The 22,610-nt window shown below is 47.0% G+C and overlaps 1 protein-coding gene across 1 annotated transcript; it reads left to right on the top strand.

Moving 5' to 3' along the window:
- Positions 1 to 14,448: 14,448 nt before the first annotated feature.
- On the top strand, positions 14,449 to 18,427 carry LOC117861470 (receptor-like protein 39). The gene is made up of 2 exons (XM_034745035.2): positions 14,449 to 14,654; positions 14,756 to 18,427. Exon 2 carries the CDS (start codon positions 14,915 to 14,917, stop codon positions 18,281 to 18,283), a length of 3,369 nt encoding a protein of 1,122 aa, XP_034600926.1. The 5' UTR covers positions 14,449 to 14,654; positions 14,756 to 14,914; the 3' UTR covers positions 18,284 to 18,427.
- The last annotated feature ends 4,183 nt before the right edge of the window (positions 18,428 to 22,610 follow it).

Here is a 22,610-nt window from a genome sequence, read left to right on the forward strand (position 1 = left end):
TATTTCCTCGTACTTACTTTCAAGCAGGCGACTTCGCCAAATACTTTCTTCTTTTTCACGAGTTCGTACGGGTTGGCGGGGTTGCATCAACTTGACCTCCGGCCGATCTTGTAAGTTCCGTTTATCGAGTAAATTCTAAGCTTTAACTTCGGGCGCATCGCTGTCGTTTTGTTTAGATTTATTCATTAGTTATCGATATTTACTGGAATCCTAGGTTTTACCTGTTTTTCTAGTTTTATCACCAGTTATCCAGCTAGGAATCGACAGTTTTGGCTTTTCTCATGTTTTGCTGTTTAATTTACTTATTCTACGCATAGCCGACTAGATCTGTTCCTAGTGTTGCTACTGTAGCGTTGTATTGATTACTCCAATAGTTCTCATTCACGCTGCCTGGTAATCGGCTGCTTCATAGCCGATTTCTTTATTACGGCAAATCGGCCGATTCGCTGATAAGCTCTCTCGAGATCGGAAATTTAGCCGATCGCGACTTCTGGATCTGACACGTATTCTTCCTTGCCAATCAACAGGTTAGATTGGCTGGCACGCCGCGCGAACCGCACCAGGGCAATCACCTGAACAGGAGTTAACCAGATTCTCCCGGGTCGTGTGTCAGACGCTAGGGATTCGGTCGACCGATTTCTAGCGCCAACACACTTTTGGCACGCTCGGTGGGACCAATACAACCACCACCATGTCGAAAGCTGCTGAGGTCTCCGAAGATAACGTTATCGAAGTGACAGAGGCAGATCTCAGGGACGACCAGAAGGAAGAACTAGAGAAGCAGACGGCACAATACCAGAAGGCTTGCCTGCAGTCCTTCAGTCGCACCAGAAGCGGGGAGACTATCAAAAAGTCTCTGTTTCCAACTCCCCGCCAGATCACAATCACCGAGGACTCGGACAAGATGGCCGAGATGGTCCAGCAGTCCGTTTATCACGCCTTCATTGATCAATCCCCGGTGCTTGCAAATACGGTGTACAATGCCGTCATCAGCTCCTTGGCTAGCGAAGCATCTCAAGGGTACAAGGGACCGGCATATGCTTCGCCGATTCCACCAAACAAGGGTTATCTGAATTTGGCTTCTCAGCCGATCCAATTTCCTGTTGGGGGTTCAGGCGCCTCCTCATCATCAATTCCTATGGGGTATAATGGCACACAACACCTCCAGCCACACCCTGTTCAGCTGTCCTCTGCGCCGTTCCCTCTAGTTAATCCAGCGCCTTGGGGGGCACCATCAGCTACGACCGTTCAGGATCAATCGGCCAGTCAGGGAAGTCCCCAATTCAAGGCGTCTTTCCAGGCAACCACTCGACCAACTATGCCGCCGTACCAGCCTGTCGCACCAGAGATGAGCAAAGCAGCAGAGCTCGTACTATACGATGAAACGAGTGGCTCATTCAAACAGCTGACCCTGAATACACAGCCGGCTATAACACATCAAATGCCACATACTTTCACTTAGCATCAAGCCGTCCCGCCTCCGATATACCAGCACGTGCCAGTCCCTCAGCCAACAGTTTACCAGCAACAGCCGGACTGGTCGGCACGTATAGCAGAAGTAATTCAGGAACAATTCGGCTTGAAGCCGAAGGTACAGACTTACACTTACAGGACACCGTACCCGTCTATGTACGACCTACTGCCGTTTCCCCATCGGTATAAAGTTCCTGACTTCACCAAGTTCTCGGGGATGGATGACACTTCAACCATGGAACACGTGAACAGGTTCATCATCCAATGCGGAGAGGCAGCGGCGCAAGATGCTCTACGGGTGCGGCTATTCTCGTCGTCCTTGTCTGGGTCGGCCTTCCAGTGGTTCACGACATTACCGCCCAACTCGATTATTACATGGGCCGATTTGGAGAGGCAGTTTCATAAATACTTCTACGCCGGGTGCATGAGATGAAGCTGTCCGATTTGACCAGCCTCAAGCAGAGAAGCGACGAGCCGATATCCTCATATGTACAGAGGTTTCGGGAGATCAGGAACAAATGCTATTCTTTGGCTCTAAACGATGCACAGCTGGCTGATATAGCCTTTCAAGGTCTCCTGCCCCACATCAAAGAAAAATATGCCTCACAGGAGTTTGAGAGCTTAAGCCAAATCGTCCACCGATTGTTTGGACAGGAGGTGCGTTCTTTCGATCCACGGAGGAACTTCCAGAAGAAGGTTGCATTCCTAGAAGAGGTTGAAGCCGAAGAAGATGCTGAGGTCGGTCTTGCGGAATGGGTTAAGGGAAAGAAGCCGATATCATGCCCGTTCGGCAAGAAGGAGCCAGAAACGTTCGGCTTTGACACGTCAAAGGCCGATAAAATCTTCGACCTTCTCCTCCAGGAAGGACAGATCAAGCTCTCGCCATATCATACGATACCTTCTGCCGAACAACTGAAGAAGATGAAATATTGCAAGTGGCACAAATCTACATCCCATGACACTAATGAGTGCAAAATCTTCCGGCAGCAGATACAGTCGGCCATTGAGCAGGGCAGACTTAAATTTGAAGTACCAACAAAATCAGCCAAGCCGATGAAGATCGACCAGCACCCCTTCCCCACCAACATGGTTGACACAGGGAAGAACTTGCTCCAAACCAAGGTACTGACATCCGAATCGGCTAAAAAGAGTGGTGCCGTAGACCCCAGAAATCAAGCGACGCCTGAAGACATCAAGGGGAAGCGGCGGACGGAGGACAACGATGGCGGATCAGGTGAGCCACGCATTACTTCCCAATTCCTGCTCCATAAATATCAGCAGCAACATGAACGCTCAAGATCCCGGGAAGAAGCGATGCGGCGACATGAAGATCACTGGAGGTGCCCGTTCTTCATCCACTGTTGGGAAAGCAACCTCAGGCTACCTTCGGCCGATAATTGCCCTGAGTGCAACGGCCCGTATCGTAACAATCGGCCGTTCAACAGGTCTCGCTCCAGAGACGGGAGACCAGAACTGATCAGCAGGAACTGGCGCAACCAAGACGACCGGCGCCCTCCCGTGCGTGATCGGCTGGGGGGCAGAAGTGACCGATATGACCGGTCGGAAGACAGACGCCATGATAGGCCGGGGGGCAGGTTTGATCGACATGACCGGCCAGAAAATAGGGCCAGCATCCACGGTCGGCTTGAAGAGATGGCTGATGCTCGAGTGACAGACGAAAACCCTTTAGGACGCGAACCGGAATGGGAACGCACCAGGCCAAGAACCAAACCAGTGAACCCCAGGTGGTGTCCCGACGGATTGACCAAATCTCAAAAACGAAGGATCCAACGTCTCCGCCAGTGGGAACAGCAGGAGGAAGAACAACAGTACACGACCGACAAGAGGGAAGGCAGGTCTCAGGTATGGCGCCCCAAAAGAAACGACAGAAGAGGCGACGAATCGGCAGGCGATGAATCGGCAGCCGACATCGGCATGGTTTTCATACTGCCGATGGAATTTATGACTCCTGCCGACCGACAGGATATATCGGCGATAGAAGAATAGATGGCACAATTGGCTTTGGAGCCAATGACAGCCACATTCGAGAAGCCCGAAGACGACAAGCGGCAACACCTGAAAGTGTTGTTCCTTAAAGGGCATGTCAATGGCCGACCCCTCACCAGATTGATTGTAGACGGAGGAGCGGCAGTCAACATCATGCCATATGCCGTGCTCCGGAAGCTAGGAAAAGCGATGATGACTTGACCAAGACAGACATGATGCTCAAGGACTTTGAGGGCAACGTATCCCCCGCTCGCGGTGCCCTCTGCGTCGACCTCACCATCGGCAGTAAGACCCTTCCCACCACTTTCTTTATTATTAATGGCAAGGGATCCTACAACATGCTACTCGGCCGAGACTGGATACATGCAAATTGCTGCATCCCATCGACGATACACCAATGTCTTGTACAATGGGTCGGCGACAACATCGAGGTGGTCAACGCCGACTCCGCATACAGCATCACAGCAGCCGACACACAGCAGTGGAGCTGCGAAACCGTCAAGTGCATATCCGGTAGAGTATGGGATACTGACTTCTTGAAGGTCTCCGATTTTGGCCTACAGCCGATCCGAGCAGTCGGCTCCGAAGACTCAGATTAAATGGATCAGTTCGCCCGAGAAGATGGGAAGCTAGGGCACAGGTTCACGTCGGCCGATTCATTAGAAATGATAGACTTAGACGATGGCACCAAACCAAGGCCGACTTATATTAGTGCAAATTTAGACCCAGAATACAAATGTAAACTGACAAGTTTGTTAAGAGAATTTAAGGATTGTTTTGCTTGGGAGTATCATGAGATGCCCGGATTAGATCGATCTATTGTTGAACATCGGCTACCTAAAACCAGGATATCGGCCGTACCAACAGCTTGCACGGCGGTGCAATCCTAAAATTCTACTGGACATAAAAGCCGAAATAACTCGGCTAATCGAAGCAAAATTTATTCGGCAATGCCGTTATGCCGAGTGGATCTCCAACATTGTACCAGTATACAAGAAGAACGAAAAGCTACGCGTGTGCGTTGATTTCAGGAATCTTAATCAGGCCACACCGATGGACGGATACCCCATGCCAACGGCCGATATGCTAATAGATGCCGCCGCGGGACACAAGATTATTAGCTTCATGGACGGAAACGCTGGGTACAATCAAATACTTATGGCCGAGGAGGACATACCCAAAATGGCCTTCAGATGCCCAGGCCACCTTGGTTTATTCGAGTGGGTGGTGATGACTTTTGGCTTGAAAAACGCCGGTGCCACATATCAGAGAGCCATGAACTACATATTTCACGAACTCATCGGCATACTGGTGGAAATCTACATCGACGACGTCGTAGTCAAGTCCAAAGGACACGAAGAGCATCTGGCCGATTTGCGAAAAGTGTTGGAATGCACTAAGAAACACGGGCTGAAGATGAACCCGAATAAATGTGCCTTCGGCGTGTCCGCCGGACAGTTCTTAGGATTCATGGTGCACGAGCGGGGAATAGAAATCAATCGGAAGACCATAGCGGCTATCAACAAGGTCGTGGCCCCGCAGAATAAAACTGAATTGCAATCTTTAATCGGCAAGGTGAATTTCATTAGAAGGTTCATATCTAATATGTCTGGGCGAATCCAAGCCTTCACACCATTATTAAAGTTGAAACCCGACCAGGAGTTTATATGGGGGGAAGAGCAACGAAAGGCACTGGAAGATATCAAGCAGTACTTGGTCTCACCACCGGTATTGGTCCCTCCTCAAACTGGTAAGCCTTTTAAATTATATTTGTCAGCCGATGAAAAGGCTATTGGTTCGGCTGTAGTCCAGGAGTTCGAAGGAAAGGAACGAGTAATTTATTATGTCAGTAGAAGACTTCTGGACGCCGAAACAAGGTATCCTCCAGTGGAGCGGTTGTGCCTATGCCTTTACTTCTCATGTACCAAACTCAGGCACTATTTGCTGTCAGCGGAATGTGTGGTCGTATGCAAAGACGACGTGGTAAAATACATGTTGTCACTACCAATCTTGAAAGGACGAATCGGCAAATGGATTTTAGCTTTGTCAGAGTTTGACCTTCGGTATGAATCGGCGAAAGCCGTCAAGGGTCAGGTCATGGCCGATTTCGTCGCCCAACACTGCGGACCAGAGACTGCCTTCATGGAACCGGTACCTTGGACTTTATACTTTGATGGATCGTCATGTGGGGTCGGATAAGGAATCGGCATCGTCCTCATATCGCCTCGGGGGGCAACCTATGATTTTTCTCTGCCGATAGAAGCCACCGCCACTAACAATCAAGCAGAGTACCGAGCTGTATTGAAGGGATTACAATTACTAAGAGAAGTCAAGGCCGATTCTGTCGAAGTCTTCGGGGATTCCATGCTTATTGTGGATCAATTAACGGGGAGGTCCGAATGCAAGGACGATGTATTGAGAATTTATTACGAGGATTGCCTGCAGCTCTTAAAAGAATTCAAATCGGCAGTAATCGAACACATCCCAAGGGATCACAACGAGGATGCCAACAAACTCGCCCAGCACGCATCTGGATATCGGCCAATTCTAGGCGCTATGGCTCTGGAACTCGCGGCCGATGACTGGCAAAAAGAAATTGCCGACTACCTGAAAGATCCATCTAAGAAAGTGGATCGGCGGGTGCGTTTCCATGCTACCAAATACGTACTGCTGGAAGACGACTTATTCTACCGAACAATTGACGGCGTCCTGCTCAAGTGTCTGGGAACAGAAGAGGCTCAGACTCTGATGGGAGAAATCCATGAGGGGGTGTGTGGAGCCCACCAGTCGGCCCATAAGATGAAATGGATGATCAGGAATAATGGGTATTACTGGCCAACGATCCTCGAAGATTGCTTCAAATATTATAAGGGATGCCAGGATTGTCAGAAATTCGGGAATGTCCAACGTGCGCCCGCGTCGGCCATGAATCCCATTATCAAGCCATGGCCGTTCAGAGGGTGGGGAATAGACCTTATCGGCCAAATTTATCCTCCATCAAGCAAAGGGCACAAATTTATTCTGGTGGCCACCGATTACTTTACCAAATGAGTGGAAGCAATCCCGTTAAGGGCCGTGACATCGGCTACCATGGTCGACTTCGTAAGGGACCATATCGTCTACCGATTCGGCATTCCCCAGACTATCACAACCGATTAGGGAACAATGTTCACATCAGGAGAATTTGAAGAGTTCACAGCCGATATGGGAATCAAATTGCTAAACTCCTCTCCATATTATGCCCAAGCTAACGGCCAGGTCGAATCCTCCAACAAGTGGATAATTAAGTTAATCAAGAGGAAAATTGAGGAGCAGCCGAAAAAATAGCATCTATGTCTAACTGAAGCCCTATGGGCATACAGGATGGCTTGCCATGGGGCCACCAAGTCATTCCCTTATCAGTTGGTGTACGGTCACGATGCAGTACTACCGTGGGAATCAAGGGTGGGGTCGAGGCGCATTTCGCTCCAGGACCAGTTAACGGCCGATGACTACTCATCACTCATGAAAAGGGAACTTGATGACTTGGCTGGCCAACGATTGAGAGCTTTGTTAAGCATTGAGGAAAACAAGAAGAAAGTGGCCAGGTGGTATGATAAGAAGGTCAAAGTCAAACAATTCTCTCCAGGGGACCTGGTCTGGAAGTTAGTGTTGCCGATTGGGTCGAAAGATCCTAAATTCGGAAAGTGGTCCCCTACATGGGAAGGGCCGTATAAAATCGGCAGATGTGCTCCAGGAAACGCTTATATTTTGGAAACAATCGAAGGAGAAGAGTTTACTAGGGCTCTGAACGGAAGGTACTTGAAAAGATACTACCCTAGTATATGGGTCGGAGCATAAAGAATCAACCATGATAAACAGCACACAAAGGTTCGTCTAGAGAAAACATGTAATCGTCCAAATCGGCCGATGTATTCATTCGGTACGGACGGTGGGTTACACGGCCGACAAGGTACAAGTCACCCTTAGAACAAAAATAATTAACCACGCCTTTTCTTACGCTCTCTCTCAGCCCGATCTAATTCTATCATAAGAGGGATGTACTCTTCTTCTATCTCTTTCATCGAAGCCTCCGCTTCGACTTGACGGGGGAGAGGGTGGCTCCGGTCCATAGCCGGGCGCGATGTCCCTGTTGCCGCATCTTCAAGGACGACTCGTGGAGGAAGCGGATGACTTCTGTCGGCTTGAGGTCGCCGGCGGGCGTTGCCGTCCAGAAAGTCCCAGATCCGTCGGATGTCAGCAGGGACATGTTCTTGAAGTTCGTCACGATGAGCCCTGATTAGGTCCTTGTCCTCGGACGACAACGGTTCATCAGAGTACATGAGCTCGATGGCGCGTTCGAGTTCGGGGCTAAGGTGCCGTGGCTGAAGAAAAGAACGATTAAAAAAGGTGATTCCCTTCAAAAGAGCTAAACTGGGAAGAAGGATCAAGGCAAGATTTTCATCTGGTTAACAGAGGAAGAGGAAGAGGATGAAAAAGACATGACTGAAAATCGCGCCGACGAAAGCAGGTTGGGAAGGTGAAGCCGAGCTAAACTGGTACTCTCGGGAAGGGGGTCTAGGCCGGCATTTATAAGAAAAGGAGGCGTAGATATTTGGTAAGGCGCGTCCCGTCGGAAGTGAGAAAGGCAATAAATAAAAGGTGCCACGAAGGGCGGTCAAAGGGGGCATTAAATGTTCGTACAAAAATAGACAGTGCTTTTACAGGCTACCCAGAAGGGCATCGATAGCCGATATCGCTCGGCGCCGGATCTGATCGGCAGAGTCTAGGACCCGCTGATCATCATCTGCCGATCCAGAGACTTCTAGCATATTGCGGTGGAGTTTAAGGGCTTCGTGGGCCAGATGCTGCCTCTCCCGTTTCAGATCGGCGATGACGGATGGGAGTTCTTGAAGCCTCTTCTCTTCGGCATTTATGGCTTTGGTCACTTGTTCCATCTCTTTGGCAAGCTCTGCTCTTTGGCGTTTGAGACGATCTATCGTGCCGACGATTCCTGGGCGAGAGTCTTCCTGAAAGTGAATGCGTTGATGCACCTCTTGGGCCTAACGCTTGTACGTATCTTCTTCTTCACGAGTCTTGGCCAACTTGGTGCGATCGGCCATGTGACGCAGGGCCTTGAAAACTGGGATCCTCATCGACTCGATATACGCGGCCGGTGCCAAGGCTTCCTCCGCTTCTTCTGGCACCCGTCCGCTGACGTCACCGAAGAGCTACCGAATCGGCGAGGCATCTTCTACCAATCGGCCGATGTCTTCTTGAAGAAGGGATCGGATGCTGGTAAGTTTGGCTCGGACATCGTCAGGGATGGAGCTCAAAGTGACTTGGCGGGAGGCGACTTCTTCGTCATCAGAGAGGGTGACCGCAAATAAGAAGAGACTGTTGTCAGGAGTGTCCTGTTCCTGGAAATAATAAGTCAAGAAGAAAAAACAAATCAGCCGATGGTAATAGCAAATCGGCTAAGTAAAGGTGAAAGGTCTCTTACCTCCTTGAATCGGATTTCCTCAAGCTGCATTTGGGGAGCCGTTATCCTCGGTTCAGGGGCTGGTGCCATTGGTTCATCAGAAGAAGAAGACTCTACGATGATTGGTGCTGTGCTTGGACCAGCTTCCCGGGAGGGGACCATTGGTTGATCAAGAGGGGCGTTTGGCGTACTAATGACCTGTGTCAAAGGGTTGAATGAGAACGTCATTCAAATACTAGGGGAATCGGTGGAAGAGTGTTATACCTCGACGGATGGAAGCGGGGGCGCGTCGATGACCGATTGGGTTGCTGCCGATTATTGTGGGTCCGTAGGAGTGATCTGTGCAGTCTAAGATAAGAGGGGTTAGTATTGAGACAACAATCGGAAGGATTAAACATAAGTTTACCTGCACGGCCTCTACCAGTAGTGATGCAGCGGCTGCCCCAGCTTGCGCGACAACTTGAGTATCTATCTCTCTGGCGGCTTGAAGAGGCGGTGCGGCCGAAGTCTCTGCCGATACGATCGTGGGAGGATCCGCCGATTCTATGCGGGCTCGAACTCGGCGGCTGGTCTTCTTAGTAACTTTCTTCTGCACCTGCTTCGATCGGCCAGCAATCACATCCACGGACATCGTAGCCAATAAGAGGGAAGGTGGTGTATGGATGATGATCTTCTATTGGCCGGCCACTCCGGCTGCGTGTTGGGAGGACACGGTTCTCGGACTGAAGCAATAGCAAGATGTTAGTATATGGATTCAACCGCGTTGATAAAAGAGTAAAAATCGGCTAAGGAAAAATACCTCGGCGTTCGGGTCGATGTTAGTCGGATCCAGAAGATTGCAGTATGCCGACGCGGAGTTGCAGAAAAGGTATTGTTTCCATTTAGCCCACCAAAGCTTGAATGGTTGGATAGCGAAGGGGGCTACTATCCAGTCGTTCAAGTCAATAGTGTTGGAGTCTGGGACCCGGTCTCGCAGCCGACTATAGTCCAGACCTGTTGTAAGCCTATCTCTGAACTTAGCTCGGCCAGCGAAGTACACTTGAATCGGCAGCTGACCCATGCCAAATTGACGTGCTGCAGCAGAGGGATTGTAAAACTCATACGTAGGAGCATCCTTCCCTGAGAAGAAGTTGGCTGGCAGGATTCCCGGTTTAATTAACTCGTCTGTGAGGTCTTCATCGAATCGGCCAGTAGTCGAGTCAAAGCAAGATGGGAGCTCGAAGATTGGGTCATCTCGCCGATAAGGAAACCAGACGGTTGCTTCTTCATTAAAACCGTTATAAAAGCATCGGAAGTACTCGGCCACTTTGGTAGCAGAGTACAGACAACCGGGGCGGGCCGACGCCGCTTCGCCGAAAGATGTGCATCGGCGTCGAGCAGTGGGATCCTCTGCTGATTCGACGCTGGGGAACGTCATGTGTTCCACCCTCTGCTGAGAAATCTTGCTCATATACAGGTTCAGCCACAAGTTAATGAACCACCAGGGTCCACCTGGATTTCCAATCGGCTCCCCTTTGGAAAGTTTGATGCCGATTTGGTGAAGCATGTGGTATGCTGCTCCTAGCAAGTGTTTCCAAGGGGAACAGGAGTCCCTACTGATAATGCTTCGGCTAAAGCTTGGGTGTTGGTTGATGGGCCAGCTGCTCTCCCGCAAAAGAAGTGTTTCTCCAACCACATCATTAGGAAGGCCGTGTGCTCCCTGTTCTCAACAGATCCGGCCCTTTTGTTGCATCTAATAAAGCCTTTCCACCCGCCGATTCCCCTCGTGTCCAGTCGATGCGATGTTGCGGCTAAGAGGCGGAAAGGGGTGTCCGGGGAGGAAATGTCCAGGCCGGTCAGCAGAACCACATCGGCCAGTGTGGGGGTCATAGGTCCATGTCCAAATAAGAATGCATTCAGAGCATCAGACCAAAAGTAAGAGGCTGCTATCACTGATGGTTCATTTCGCTCCATTTGGGACAGAGATAGGTTGATGCATTGGCTGATTTTGAGCTCGTCCCATTGGACCCTCTTGGGTGCAGCTATCCGCTGGTTCCACTCCCTCCAATCGGGAGTTTCATTCAGCCAAGACCTAAAGGTGCCCAGCCAGTGATCCAGGTCCATGGTGGATTGTTTGAAGGGGATTCTATGGGTTTCCAAGTTAATTAACTCTGTTGGATCTGGGTTCCCCATAGGTCCGAGGCAGATAAGGCCGGGATTTCCCGTAAGATGGATAGTGATGCGATGTCTAACCGCCTAAAAAGGAAAGAGGGTGCGAAAGTAAGAAATAGATCTAAAATAAATGTATTACTGATAAAGGAAAGATTCGGTGATTACCTCTGGGATGAAGTTCCTTGTAGTTGGCGGGATCGCTGGTGCAGCTGCGGAGGATGAGGCCGCCATTGGGATCGCCATTGGGATCTCGGAAGAAGCTTCGACTTGCGCTGATGGAGCTCCTTCTTCCGACGACGGGGCCACCACTGTCGCTACCTCCGCCGAAGGCGCTATTTCTGGAGCATCGCGTGCAGGTGAGGTGCCTGAAGGTGCCGCCATTGGAGGGGAGGAAGAAAAGCGACAGGAAGATGGTGCCGGAAAGCTGCGGAGCTAAGGAAAAGTGCTGGAGGAAGAAGAAGGCTCGCGCGCTGAGGAAGAAGTACGTGAGCTCGAAAAGGAAGTGCGGGATGTGCTGATATTTAAAGGGGACCTGAGGAAGGGTAAAAATGGAATTTTTACCGCGCCGGCGTTTCGAGTTTTTCGGGAGTAGTGGTTGTCGTGGGCGCCCGTTTTGAAAAGATTGTAATCATCAGGTTGAAGACCGCGAAACGGAAGGATATTTTCATTGCGGTTGTTTCGGAAGGGAAGTTGAAAAGAATTTCGAAGTAAAGACTATGTGTTGACGCCAGATTTCGGCACAAGTAAAATCGGCATCAGGAGAGGAAGAAATGGGAAGATACAGCAGGGTACAGGGGTGATAGTTGGAAATCGGCCGAGTGGTGCTACAGTTAGAGATCGGTTGGTTGGTGCTACAGTCCAGGATTGGCCGATGCTACAGTCCAGGATCGGCCGATAGATCTTTAGGAATTCCGCCTCACTTGACCCTTGGGGTTTGGATCGGACGCGCCTGGTTCCCGATCGGTTACCCCTTGCTGATAAGGAAATCGGTCGATTGGGAGGTTGGAATAATTGGGCCGGTATGGGCTTGGAAAGGATTATAAGGATGAAGAGGGAATCAGCCCATGAAGCGTATAATAACCAACCTAGTACGAGTCGTACTTGTAAATATTCGTTTTCCATTTGAATTAGGGATAGAATTCTAGTCAGATAAGAAGTCGTCTGTACGGGGCTATAAATAGCTACCTTTGTAGATCTGTAATCACCAACAAATCAATACAACAAACTACTATTTCCTCGTACTTACTTTCAAGCAGGCGACTTCGCTAAATACTTTCTTCTTTTTCACGAGTTCGTACGGGTTGGCGGGGCTGCATCAACTTGACCTCCGGCCGATCTTGTAAGTTCCGTTTATCGAGTAAATTCTAAGCTTTAACTTCGGGCGCATCGCTGTCGTTTTGTTTAGATTTATTCATTAGTTATCGATATTTACTGGAATCCTAGGTTTTACCTGTTTTTCTAGTTTTATCACCAGTTATCCAGCTAAGAATCGGCAGTTTTGGCTTTTCTCATGTTTTGCAGTTTAATTTACTTATTCTACGCATAGCCGACTAGATCTATTCCTAGTGTTGCTACTGTAGCGTTGTATTGATTACTCCAATAGTTCTCATTCACGCTGCCTGGTAATCGGCTGCTTCATAGCCGATTTCTTTATTACGGCAAATCGGCCGATTCGCTGATAAGCTCTCTCGAGATCGGAAATTTAGCCGATCGCGACTTCTGGATCTGATACGTATTCTTCCTTGCCAATCAACAGGTCAGATTGGCTGGCACGCCGCGCGAACCGCACCAGGGCAATCACCCGAACAGGAGTTAACCAGATTCTCCCGGGTCGTGTGTCAGACGCTAGGGATTCGGTCGACCGATTTCGAGGGCCAACAGGTCTAAATAAATCTATTGTTTACATACCGTCGTCTGAAATAACTGTGTCCGTTCGTAGGATCATCTGAAAAATAATCTTGATATAACCTCTGATGCCCTGCCTGTCTGTCTTGCTGAAGTACTCGATGGCCTAGGATAGAACCACGATGTTTTGTTTCATCATCGGACTCATCCGCATTCACAGCCACATGAGTAATAGAGAGGAAGAAATCATCATCATCATCATCTGACGATGAATCCAGCACCAGTTGCATTAAAAGGCTTCGTCGACTCATAGCGAATCCATTTTACCTATGTCCAATTGAAGATGGAGATCGCAGGAACTGCTTTTCCTAGGCAGGGATGGCCTAGGATAGAACCACGATGTTTTGTTTCATCATCGGACTCATCCGCATTCACAGCCACATGAGTAATAGAGAGGAAGAAATCATCATCATCATCATCTGACGATGAATCCAGCACCAGTTGCATTAAAAGGCTTCGTCGACTCATAGCGAATCCATTTTACCTATCTCCAATTGAAGATGGAGATCGCAGGAACTGCTTTTCCTAGGCAGGGACGGCGACAAAATCCTCATTATCGATAAGAATAAATAGATTGTAGCCATGAAATAGTGTTTTTTTTGTATTGTTGACCTGCTTTATCTACTTGACCTTACTTTGATCACAGGTCAAAGCGTAGACTATTACTTTGATCGCAAAAACAAAAATGACCTCGACATGCTTCCTTACTCTGATCGCAGGATTACTTCCGGCACGTGAAAATTCCTCTGTGCGTGCAGGAGCTGGCGGCGTGACCTCCTGGTGACGTGAGCTCCTAGAGGCGTGAAAAATCCTTTGGCAATGTGAGCTCCTGGCGGCAGCGCTGGAGATCGCGAGGGGGAGGTACGAGCAGGTGAGCAGCCCAACTAATAGGTCCAATTATAATGATGGGACCTGTTTTGAAATATTGAAGGCTAGTTATTAGCTATCTGCTGTGGGTTGATATATTTTTGGAAATTTATTTTTGGAAGAACCCCCGATACATAGTTTTGGGAAATAACTTTTTTGGAAACTCTTGGAGTTGCTCTTATAAAAAAGAGCACATTTTATTTCTAATTATATTCATATTATTTTTTAAAAGTCTTGTCCCTCACCGTTGACTCGAAGCCTTGGTCCTCGCCAAGTCATCTTGAAAGGAATTAGAAAAAAAGAGTGCACATTTCTAATAACTATATATTCATATTACTCTACCTTTTACAAGTGTTGGTCCCTCACCGTCGACTCGAAGTCTTGGTCCTTCCCAAGTCATCCTGAAAGGAATTAGACAAAAAGAGTGCACATTTCTGATAACTATATATTCATATTACTATACTTTTTACAAGTGTTGTTCCCTCACCGTCGACTCAAAGTCTTGGTCCTCGCCTAAGTCATCCATCTACAGCCTATTTAAAAGTTGCTTCCAAACCTAGCTCTTGCACTATCATACCTCATAATAAGCACTGAGCACCTTCTCTAATCAATAGTCACCACTAGCTTCAAACCATGTTTCGCTGTCATCCTCTTCAAAGCTACCTTCTCCTTGTCACCGTCATCCTCGCTACCAGCGGGCGTGGAGCATGCCTATGCCGCCAAGATCAAAGTGCTGCCCTGCTACTCCTCAAAGCCGGCTTCCACTTCGACGCCACGCCTTCAACTACTTGTCCGTGGTTTCCATCTGAAGAAATAATTCTTTCGTCGTGGATGGTAAAAAGAGTGCGCATTTCTCATAACTATATATTCATATTACTCTACTTTTTACAGGTGTTGGTCCCTCACCGTCGACTCGAAGTCTTCGTCCTCGCCTAAGTCATCCATCCACAGCCTATTTAAAAGTTGCTTCCAAACCTAGCTCTTGCACTATCATAACTCATAATAAGCACCGAGCACCTTCTCTACTGAAATTCCCACTAGCTTCAAACCATGTTCCTTTGCCATCCTCTTCCCAGCTACCTTCTCCTGGTCACCGTCATCCTCGCTACCAGCGGGCGTGGAGCAAGCTTGTGCCACCAAGATCAAAGTGCTGCCCTGATACGCCTCAAAGCCAGCTTCCGCTTCAACTTCGCGTCTTCAACATGCCCGTCGTTTCCACCTGAAGGAACAACTCTTTCGTCGTGGAAGGTAGATACAGACTGCTGCACCTGGGAAGGTGTAACATGTGAAGGCACGTCGGGCTATGTTACTTCTCTCGACCTGTCCTACCTCTGCATCTCCGGTAATCTCAGCTCACCGGACATCTTTAAACTTACCTCGCTTCGCTCCCTTTACCTTTCTTACAACAATTTTGATGGAAGTCCATGGCCAAGCTCCGGATTGGAGCAGCTCACGAATCTCAGGTACCTTGACCTCTCTTATTCTGGCTTGTCTGGGAATCTGCCCGTCGAGAAAGGCCAACTTTCCAATTTAGTCACTTTATACCTCTCTGGCCTTGATCTAAAATATTTGAGCCTTAAGATTTTGATTGACAACCTTGTGGGTCTCCAAAATCTATATCTTGATGAGGTCAATATTTCAGTGAGTCCAACCGATTTGGCACATGGCTCTTCTACAAATACAACGACAGGTCTCAAAGAGCTAAGAATCAGGTGGTGGACGATCACCGGTGGCCGTTCTGATACTGTTCTTACTAATCTCCTACTTCATCCTAAGCTTGCCAATTTAGTCACGCTAGAACTCTATTATTTGGATCTTAAAAGTTCGAGCCTTCACACCTTGATTGACAACCTTGGCAACCTCCAAAAACTATATCTTGATTCTGTCAACATTTCGGTCAGTCCAACCGATCTGGCGCATGCCTCCTCTACCAATAAGATGCCAGGTCTCGAAGAGCTAAGCATGACAGGGTGCATGATCACTGGCCGTATTGATATTGCTCTTACTAAGTTCCGATTTCTATCCAAGTTGACCCTTGATGGCACACATTTTAGTGGCCCTGCTCCTGTGCCAAAACGTTTTGTGGAGTTCTCATCGCTCGCAGTTCTTAGTCTTCAAAACTGTGGGTTGACCCGGACGACCTTCCCTTCTTGGATATTTCATATCAAAAGCTTGATGTCTCTCGATGCATCAGGGAATGAAAATCTATGTGGAGAGTTGCCGGAGTTCATACAGGGTAGCGCGTTGCAGGTTTTGATCTTTAGTGGAACCAAGTTGTCAGGAAGAATACCAGAATCTATCGGCAACCTCCGAAATCTGACTATGTTGGACCTTTCTTATTGCCAATTCCATGGCCCTATCCCACCATTTGCTCAATGGCCAAAAATTGAGATGGTTCAACTGTCAAGTAACAACTTAAATGGTTCATTACCTACAGATGGCTACCTTTCTCTACACAACCTAACTTCAGTTTATCTTCGTAACAACTTGATAAGTGGTGTGATACCTGCATCTCTGTTTTCTCATCCTTCTTTGATGGATTTAGATCTCTCACAAAACAATTTCACTGGAAATTTTCTATTGTATCCAACTGTATCTTCTAGTTTGAGAAGTATCGATCTTAGTTTTAACAAATTACAAGGACCTCTTCCAAAACTTCTGTCGAAGTTTGTTGAACTAGAATGGTTGGATGTTTCGTCAAACAATCTCACTGGATCTGTGGATCTAAGTTTCATAAAGAATTACGAGATGCCCTCACTATCACTATCCCATAATAAGTTGTCTGTTGTCGAGGAGGATGTCAATCACTCCTACTTTGAATATCCAGCTATTGGTAGATTGGGATTGGCATCATGTAACCTATCATCTGTACCTAAATTTTTAATGCACCAGAGAAGCATTTCCGATTTAGACCTCTCAAACAACAACATTGGTGGACACATACCTGATTGGATATGGGGAATGGGAGTTCTTAGCCTTAACCTCTCTCATAATTTATTTACCAGCATTAATACAAATTTATCGAATACATCAATTTCTGATCTTGATCTCCATTCCAACAAGATTGAGGGAGCTCTCCCACTACCCCCATCGGGAACTGACCGATTGGACTACTCCAATAACCACTTCAATTCTTCTATCATGCCTGAGTTTTGGTCACATGTTAGCTCCACCAACTCCCTGTCATTGGCAAACAATAGTTTTACTGGAGAAATTTCCCATTTGATCTGCAAGGCAAGTCATATAGAAGTTCTGGACCTTTCTTTTAACAACTTCAGTGGATTAATACCACCCTGTTTGTTGAAGCGAAACAAGCATCTTGAGATACTGAACTTGAGAGGTAATAATTTCCATGGATCATTGCCTCAATATATCACCGAGGAATGTGCACTTCAAATAATAGATTTCAACGGCAACAAGTTGGAGGGAAAATTGCCGGTATCTATTATCAACTGTCACTTGCTACAAGTCCTAGATCTTGGAAACAACCTCATAGTGGATACATATCCAGAGTGGCTAGGAGTTCTGCCTTTGTTGAAAGTGTTGGTTCTGAAATCAAACGGGTTTCATGGTCCCATTGATTACTACCGGATGAACAAACAGACGCATACCTTGTTCCCAGAGCTGCAGGTTCTGGACCTTTCTTCAAATTCTTTTAATGGTAGCATACCTGCACGATTCCTCAAGCAGTTCAAAGCTATGATGGTGGTTTCTTCTGGAGCTCCGAGCATGTATGTTGGAATTATTGAATCATCATCAGCAGCAGCATCTCCAAGCTCTCATCGAAACTATAAGGAGTCGATCACCGTCACGCTCAAGGGGCAACAAACAACTCTGGTACAGATACTTTCAGTCTTCATGTACATCGACCTCTCCAACAACAACTTCGAGGGTGTCATCCCTAACGAGATCGGCGATCTGAAGCTTCTCAAGCAGCTCAACCTGTCCAGGAACTCCTTCACTGGCGTGATCCCTCCTCGGATAGCGAACATGCTGCAGCTGGAGTCCTTGGACCTCTCCTACAACCAGCTCTCTGGGGAGATTCCTCCTGCAATGGCCGCAATGTCATTCCTCGAGGTTCTCAACCTCTCGTACAACCACCTGTCAGGGCAGATACCGCAGTCCAGCCAGTTCTTGACGTTCCCGACCACATCATTTTTGGGGAACGACGGGCTGTGCGGGAAGCCGCTGAGACGCTTGTGTGACATCAACCACGCACCATCAGCTCCTGCTACGTCGGGCTCTTCTAAGGAGCTGAACTGGGAAATTTTGTCAGTTGAGGTAGGGGTCATTTCAGGCTTGGCCATCGTGGTTGCGACCATGCTGCTGTGGGGCAACGGGAGGAGGTGGGTCTACTTCCATGTCGACAAGTTTTGGCTGCTTGTTCTGCAGCCGTGGATCTGCCGCCGTCGATGCTGAAATGAGTTGTTCGTGTTTTTATACCTTAAATGATATGTGCAAGAAAATGAGCTGGCATTACGCCCTGCTTTCTCTGGACAGCATTGTAGCATGTATACTTCAAGTTCCGTGAATAAATTTATGTGGTGCTGATGTGCTGCTGTATGTTTGGGCGTTTGGCTACTAACTTTTTTCCAGAGATGAAATTTAGTTGAGGATCCCATATGAAACTTTCATATCTACTCCTATACTATATGATGTTTATTAGATATGATTTATTAAGCAATGAAACTCTGCTTTGCTAAGAAATACAACAGAAGTAGAAAACAAAAACTGCTGAAAAGCAACAAAGCTTACCTTTCTAATTTACTAGATGAACAACATAGCATACACGCAGTTAATGATTGGGCACTACTCCGTGCTAATCCTGAACAACATTTATTATGTATGTTTCTTTTGAGTTTGACGAAAACTATGTGATGCGCTACCCTTTGTGATATTTCGATGGTATTTTGTTGCAAAGAACAACGTGAGTTGAATTGAGGGCCTGATCTAAAATTTTGATATCATCAATACTGTATAATGTCTCATTGATTTGTTAAGAAATGAAAATATATTTTCCAAGGAAGAAGATTGGAAGAAACGCTGAAACAGTATTATAAAATAGAACTGCTGAAATAAGGAGTTAATACTGAAAGGGAAATAAAGACATGAGCTGCTTTGCTGCGAACTACTGAGAACATCTTAAGTTATTGCAGCATCAATCTTAGCTAAATACGAAGTCATGTGGCAAAATAGTCACTAAAGATCTAATTACAAGAATTCCAATTCTTTGACATACTTAATTACCTCTTTTGCAACATCACGTCAACTGAGTGCAGGTGCATATTACCAAATATTTTTTCCTTTCAGTTTGCTTGCCTTCTCGCTCTAAACCTGAAATGTTCTGTTGGTTGCTTGTTGCCTTGTTCCAATGAAATGATTCATGTAGGCTGGTCTACGGGTACATTTGGTTTGGCAGAGCCTGCATATCCATAATGAGGTTGAATTCTAGTTCTTGGCAACCTGTGGCACAACCTTTTTCAAACATATTTGTTTCCTGAAATTCAGAAGTGATTGATTTCTATGCAGCAAGTTGTGCCTAATCTGTGTACAGCTTCATCGTTTTACCGGTGCTGGTGGTCAGCAAAGTGCTCCTTCAGAGACGGAGATAATTAATTCAATGGGCATGTTCAAACGGCAGAGATCGACCTGATTGAAGACAAACCTATCACCAGTCACCATGCCAGAGGACAACAACCTCCTCGAGGTTTTCGACTTGTCAATCCATGGAGGTCGATACCATTTATCGATCTGGTGACCGTGTTCTGGACATCGGACTGTGTTCCCAAACAGGGGCGGTGCCACTGCCATGGCGGGGGCAACATGGTAAGCTGAAGCCACACACGGGTGCCTAGGGGGCAGCATGCTTCAGTCCGCCAGGCTAATTTGGCCGCGATGATCACACGGCAAATGTTCTGCTTCAAGAACTCCAGACGGAGTATGTTTACCGATTATCGTCATCTACGCCTAAAATCCCCAAACCAGCGTCGTCAATTTCTTCAGCGCCATAACTCAATTAAATCTCTAGGTAATCAATCAAACATTCCCTGTTACAAATTCGATGTACTTGTTTGTTTGGATAATTGTGGCAGGACTAGAACTTGATTTTGTCAATTTAGTTGATAACGCATTGAAACCAACCAATTTTGTAAACCCTAGAGAGAGAAGAGGGACAGGTGGTGAACAGCCATGATGACGCCGGCGTGGATGTGAAAAATAGAAATTTTTGCCATTATCAAACTTTGGCTTCATTGAATTGCTATCTCAAAAATTATATTCGCCGACGGCTGGGTAGCCAGCTGCCCGGACATGAGACCCAGCAACATTTGTGCTGCCACATGCTACGGGCAGATTAGAGATTGAGGAGTCACCTGCATTCATTGACGTGTGTATTGCCCTTTTTTTCGGTTATTTAGCCGGGCAGCAAAATTCACTAAAATTTAAACTTCTCAAAACCTAAAACCAATGTTGTTTATTTCAAGCTGAGTAGGTCGGATGAATTTGTGCGCCGCATTCGAATTTGAATCTAATTCAAATTTGAGCATGCATCCCATATTCACCTCGATCTATCCCCACTCTAATCTCTATACTTTTTTGAGTAATCTAATCTCTATACTAATCCAACTCCTTTCGAATCAAACCTTGAATCTGTATATTAGATCCTAAATTAATTTCTAAATCTCCAAAAATTATTTTTCCCATCCAAATAACGTCGTGGGCTGAAATATCTTCTCCCTTCTCTTTTTCAACCACGGTCTGGCCCATCAGACTTTTTTTTTCTTCTTTCATTCTTTTTTTTTGTCATCACCTCCTCCTCTGTCATTCCAGGCCCACACCAAATCCCAGGCTACTTCAGCCTTTACCACCAACGTGGCCCAAACCAGCCCATTTTGCTCCCACTTCCTCCGCAGGCCTCCAGCAAGGCCTTGGCCCACCATCACCAGCAGCTAGCCCAACTCGCCCAAAACCTTTTTTTACACCACAACAGTGTTGACAATTGACTGACCAACATTTAATTTTTTGGCATTGACTATGGGTCCAAGACCCACAAGTGAAACCACTAAACCTTGAGATAATTAATTCTCCCCAATCACCAAACTAGAATAATACGCAACCGCAACCTTGAGTTTTTCGACTTGTCAATCCATGGAGGTCAACATCTGTCTGCGTTCCAGAACAGGGATGGTGCCATGACGGGGGCAACGTGGTCGGAGGGGGGAGGGCCGCATGCTCCAGTCCGCCTGGCCAATTCGGCCACGATGATCTCACGGCGAACATTCTGGTTCAGGAACTCCGGGCGGAGCGCGCTTTATCGATTATCGTCATCTGCGCCTAAACTCCCCAAACTACCATCGTCAGTTTCTTCAACGCAATAACTCAATAAAATCTCTAGGTAATCAAACATTCTCTGTTCTAAACTCGATGTACTTGTTTGTTTGAATAATTGTGGCAGACTAGGAACTTAGTTTTGTCAATTTAGTTGATAATAAAGCATTGAAACCAACCAATCTTGTAAACCCTAGAGAGAGAAGAGGGACAGGTGGACAACCACTATCCACGGAAGATAAATTAGTAAGATCACAGCAGAGAGCTAATTCATAACTGTGCAGGGAGGCGGTGGTAGTTGTCCCTCATCTTGTGCTGTAGTGGCAGCTCAGCGGGTGAATTCCATGGCTGAGACTTGAGAGCTTTGGGATTACCGTAGCGGGCAGTTCGGAAGAGAGCCGTTGTTCGACTCTCTGATACGCCGCCGCTGGTGTGGACGAGAAAAATAGAAATTTTTGCCATCATCAAACTTTGGCTTCATTGAATTGCCATCTCCAAAATTAGATATTGGCTGTTGGCTGAGTAGCCAGCTGCCCGGCCACGTCACCCAGCGACATTTCTGCTGCCACATGCTACGAGCAGATTAGAGAGGATGAGCGGATTGCGGTTGAGGGCACGAGCGAGTACAGTCGCTATACCGATCAACGAGACGATGCTATCGCACATGAAGAGCGTCACCTGCATTCATTACTCACGTGTGTAATCAGTGGCGGAGCTTGGCTTGAAAGGAAGAGGGGGTCAACTATGTAACAGAAGGGGCCAAATTATCATTTTATTTGTGCATAAACAGTGGAATTAAAGACTTCTTATAGAAATTTCCTAAACCAGAGGGGGCCATGGCCTACTTTAGCCCGCACTAAGCTCCGCCCATGTGTGTAATGCCCTGTTTTTCGATCCTTTGGATGGGTAGCAAGATTCACTAAAATTTAAACTTCTCGGAACCTAAAACGTAGTTTATTTTTTAGCTGAGTATGTCGGATTAATTTCCAATCAAAATCATTTGAATTTAAAACTTGCATAATTATTTCATTTACATTATTGGTTCTTGGAATTTGTGCGCCGCATTCAAATTTGAATCTTACTCAAATTTGAGTCTGCATCCCATCAGAACCTCGATCTATCCCTAATCTAATCTCTATACTTTTTTGAGTAATCTAATCTCTATACTAATCCAACTCCTTCCTAAATCAATTTCCAAATCTTCAAAAATCATTTCTTCCGTCCAAATCACGTCGTGGGCTGAAATCTCCTCGCGCAGTCCAGCCTATTTTATTTTTCTTCTTTCAGTTTTTTTTTGTCAACACTCAGACACACCTACTCCTCTGATTTCAGGCCCGCACCAAATCCCAAGCCACTTCAGCCTTTACCACCAACGTGGCCCAACCCAGCCCCCCTTTGCTCCCACTTCCTCGGTAGGCCT

This window comes from Setaria viridis, chromosome 6 (assembly GCF_005286985.2).
Source record: "Setaria viridis chromosome 6, Setaria_viridis_v4.0, whole genome shotgun sequence".
In the NCBI taxonomy this organism is placed as follows: domain Eukaryota; kingdom Viridiplantae; phylum Streptophyta; class Magnoliopsida; order Poales; family Poaceae; genus Setaria; species Setaria viridis.

Bases quoted from the DNA above. Each gene is read 5' to 3' on its own strand.
- LOC117861470 (XM_034745035.2), top strand. From the start codon at position 14,915: ATGTTCCTTTGCCATCCTCTTCCCAGCTACCTTCTCCTGGTCACCGTC.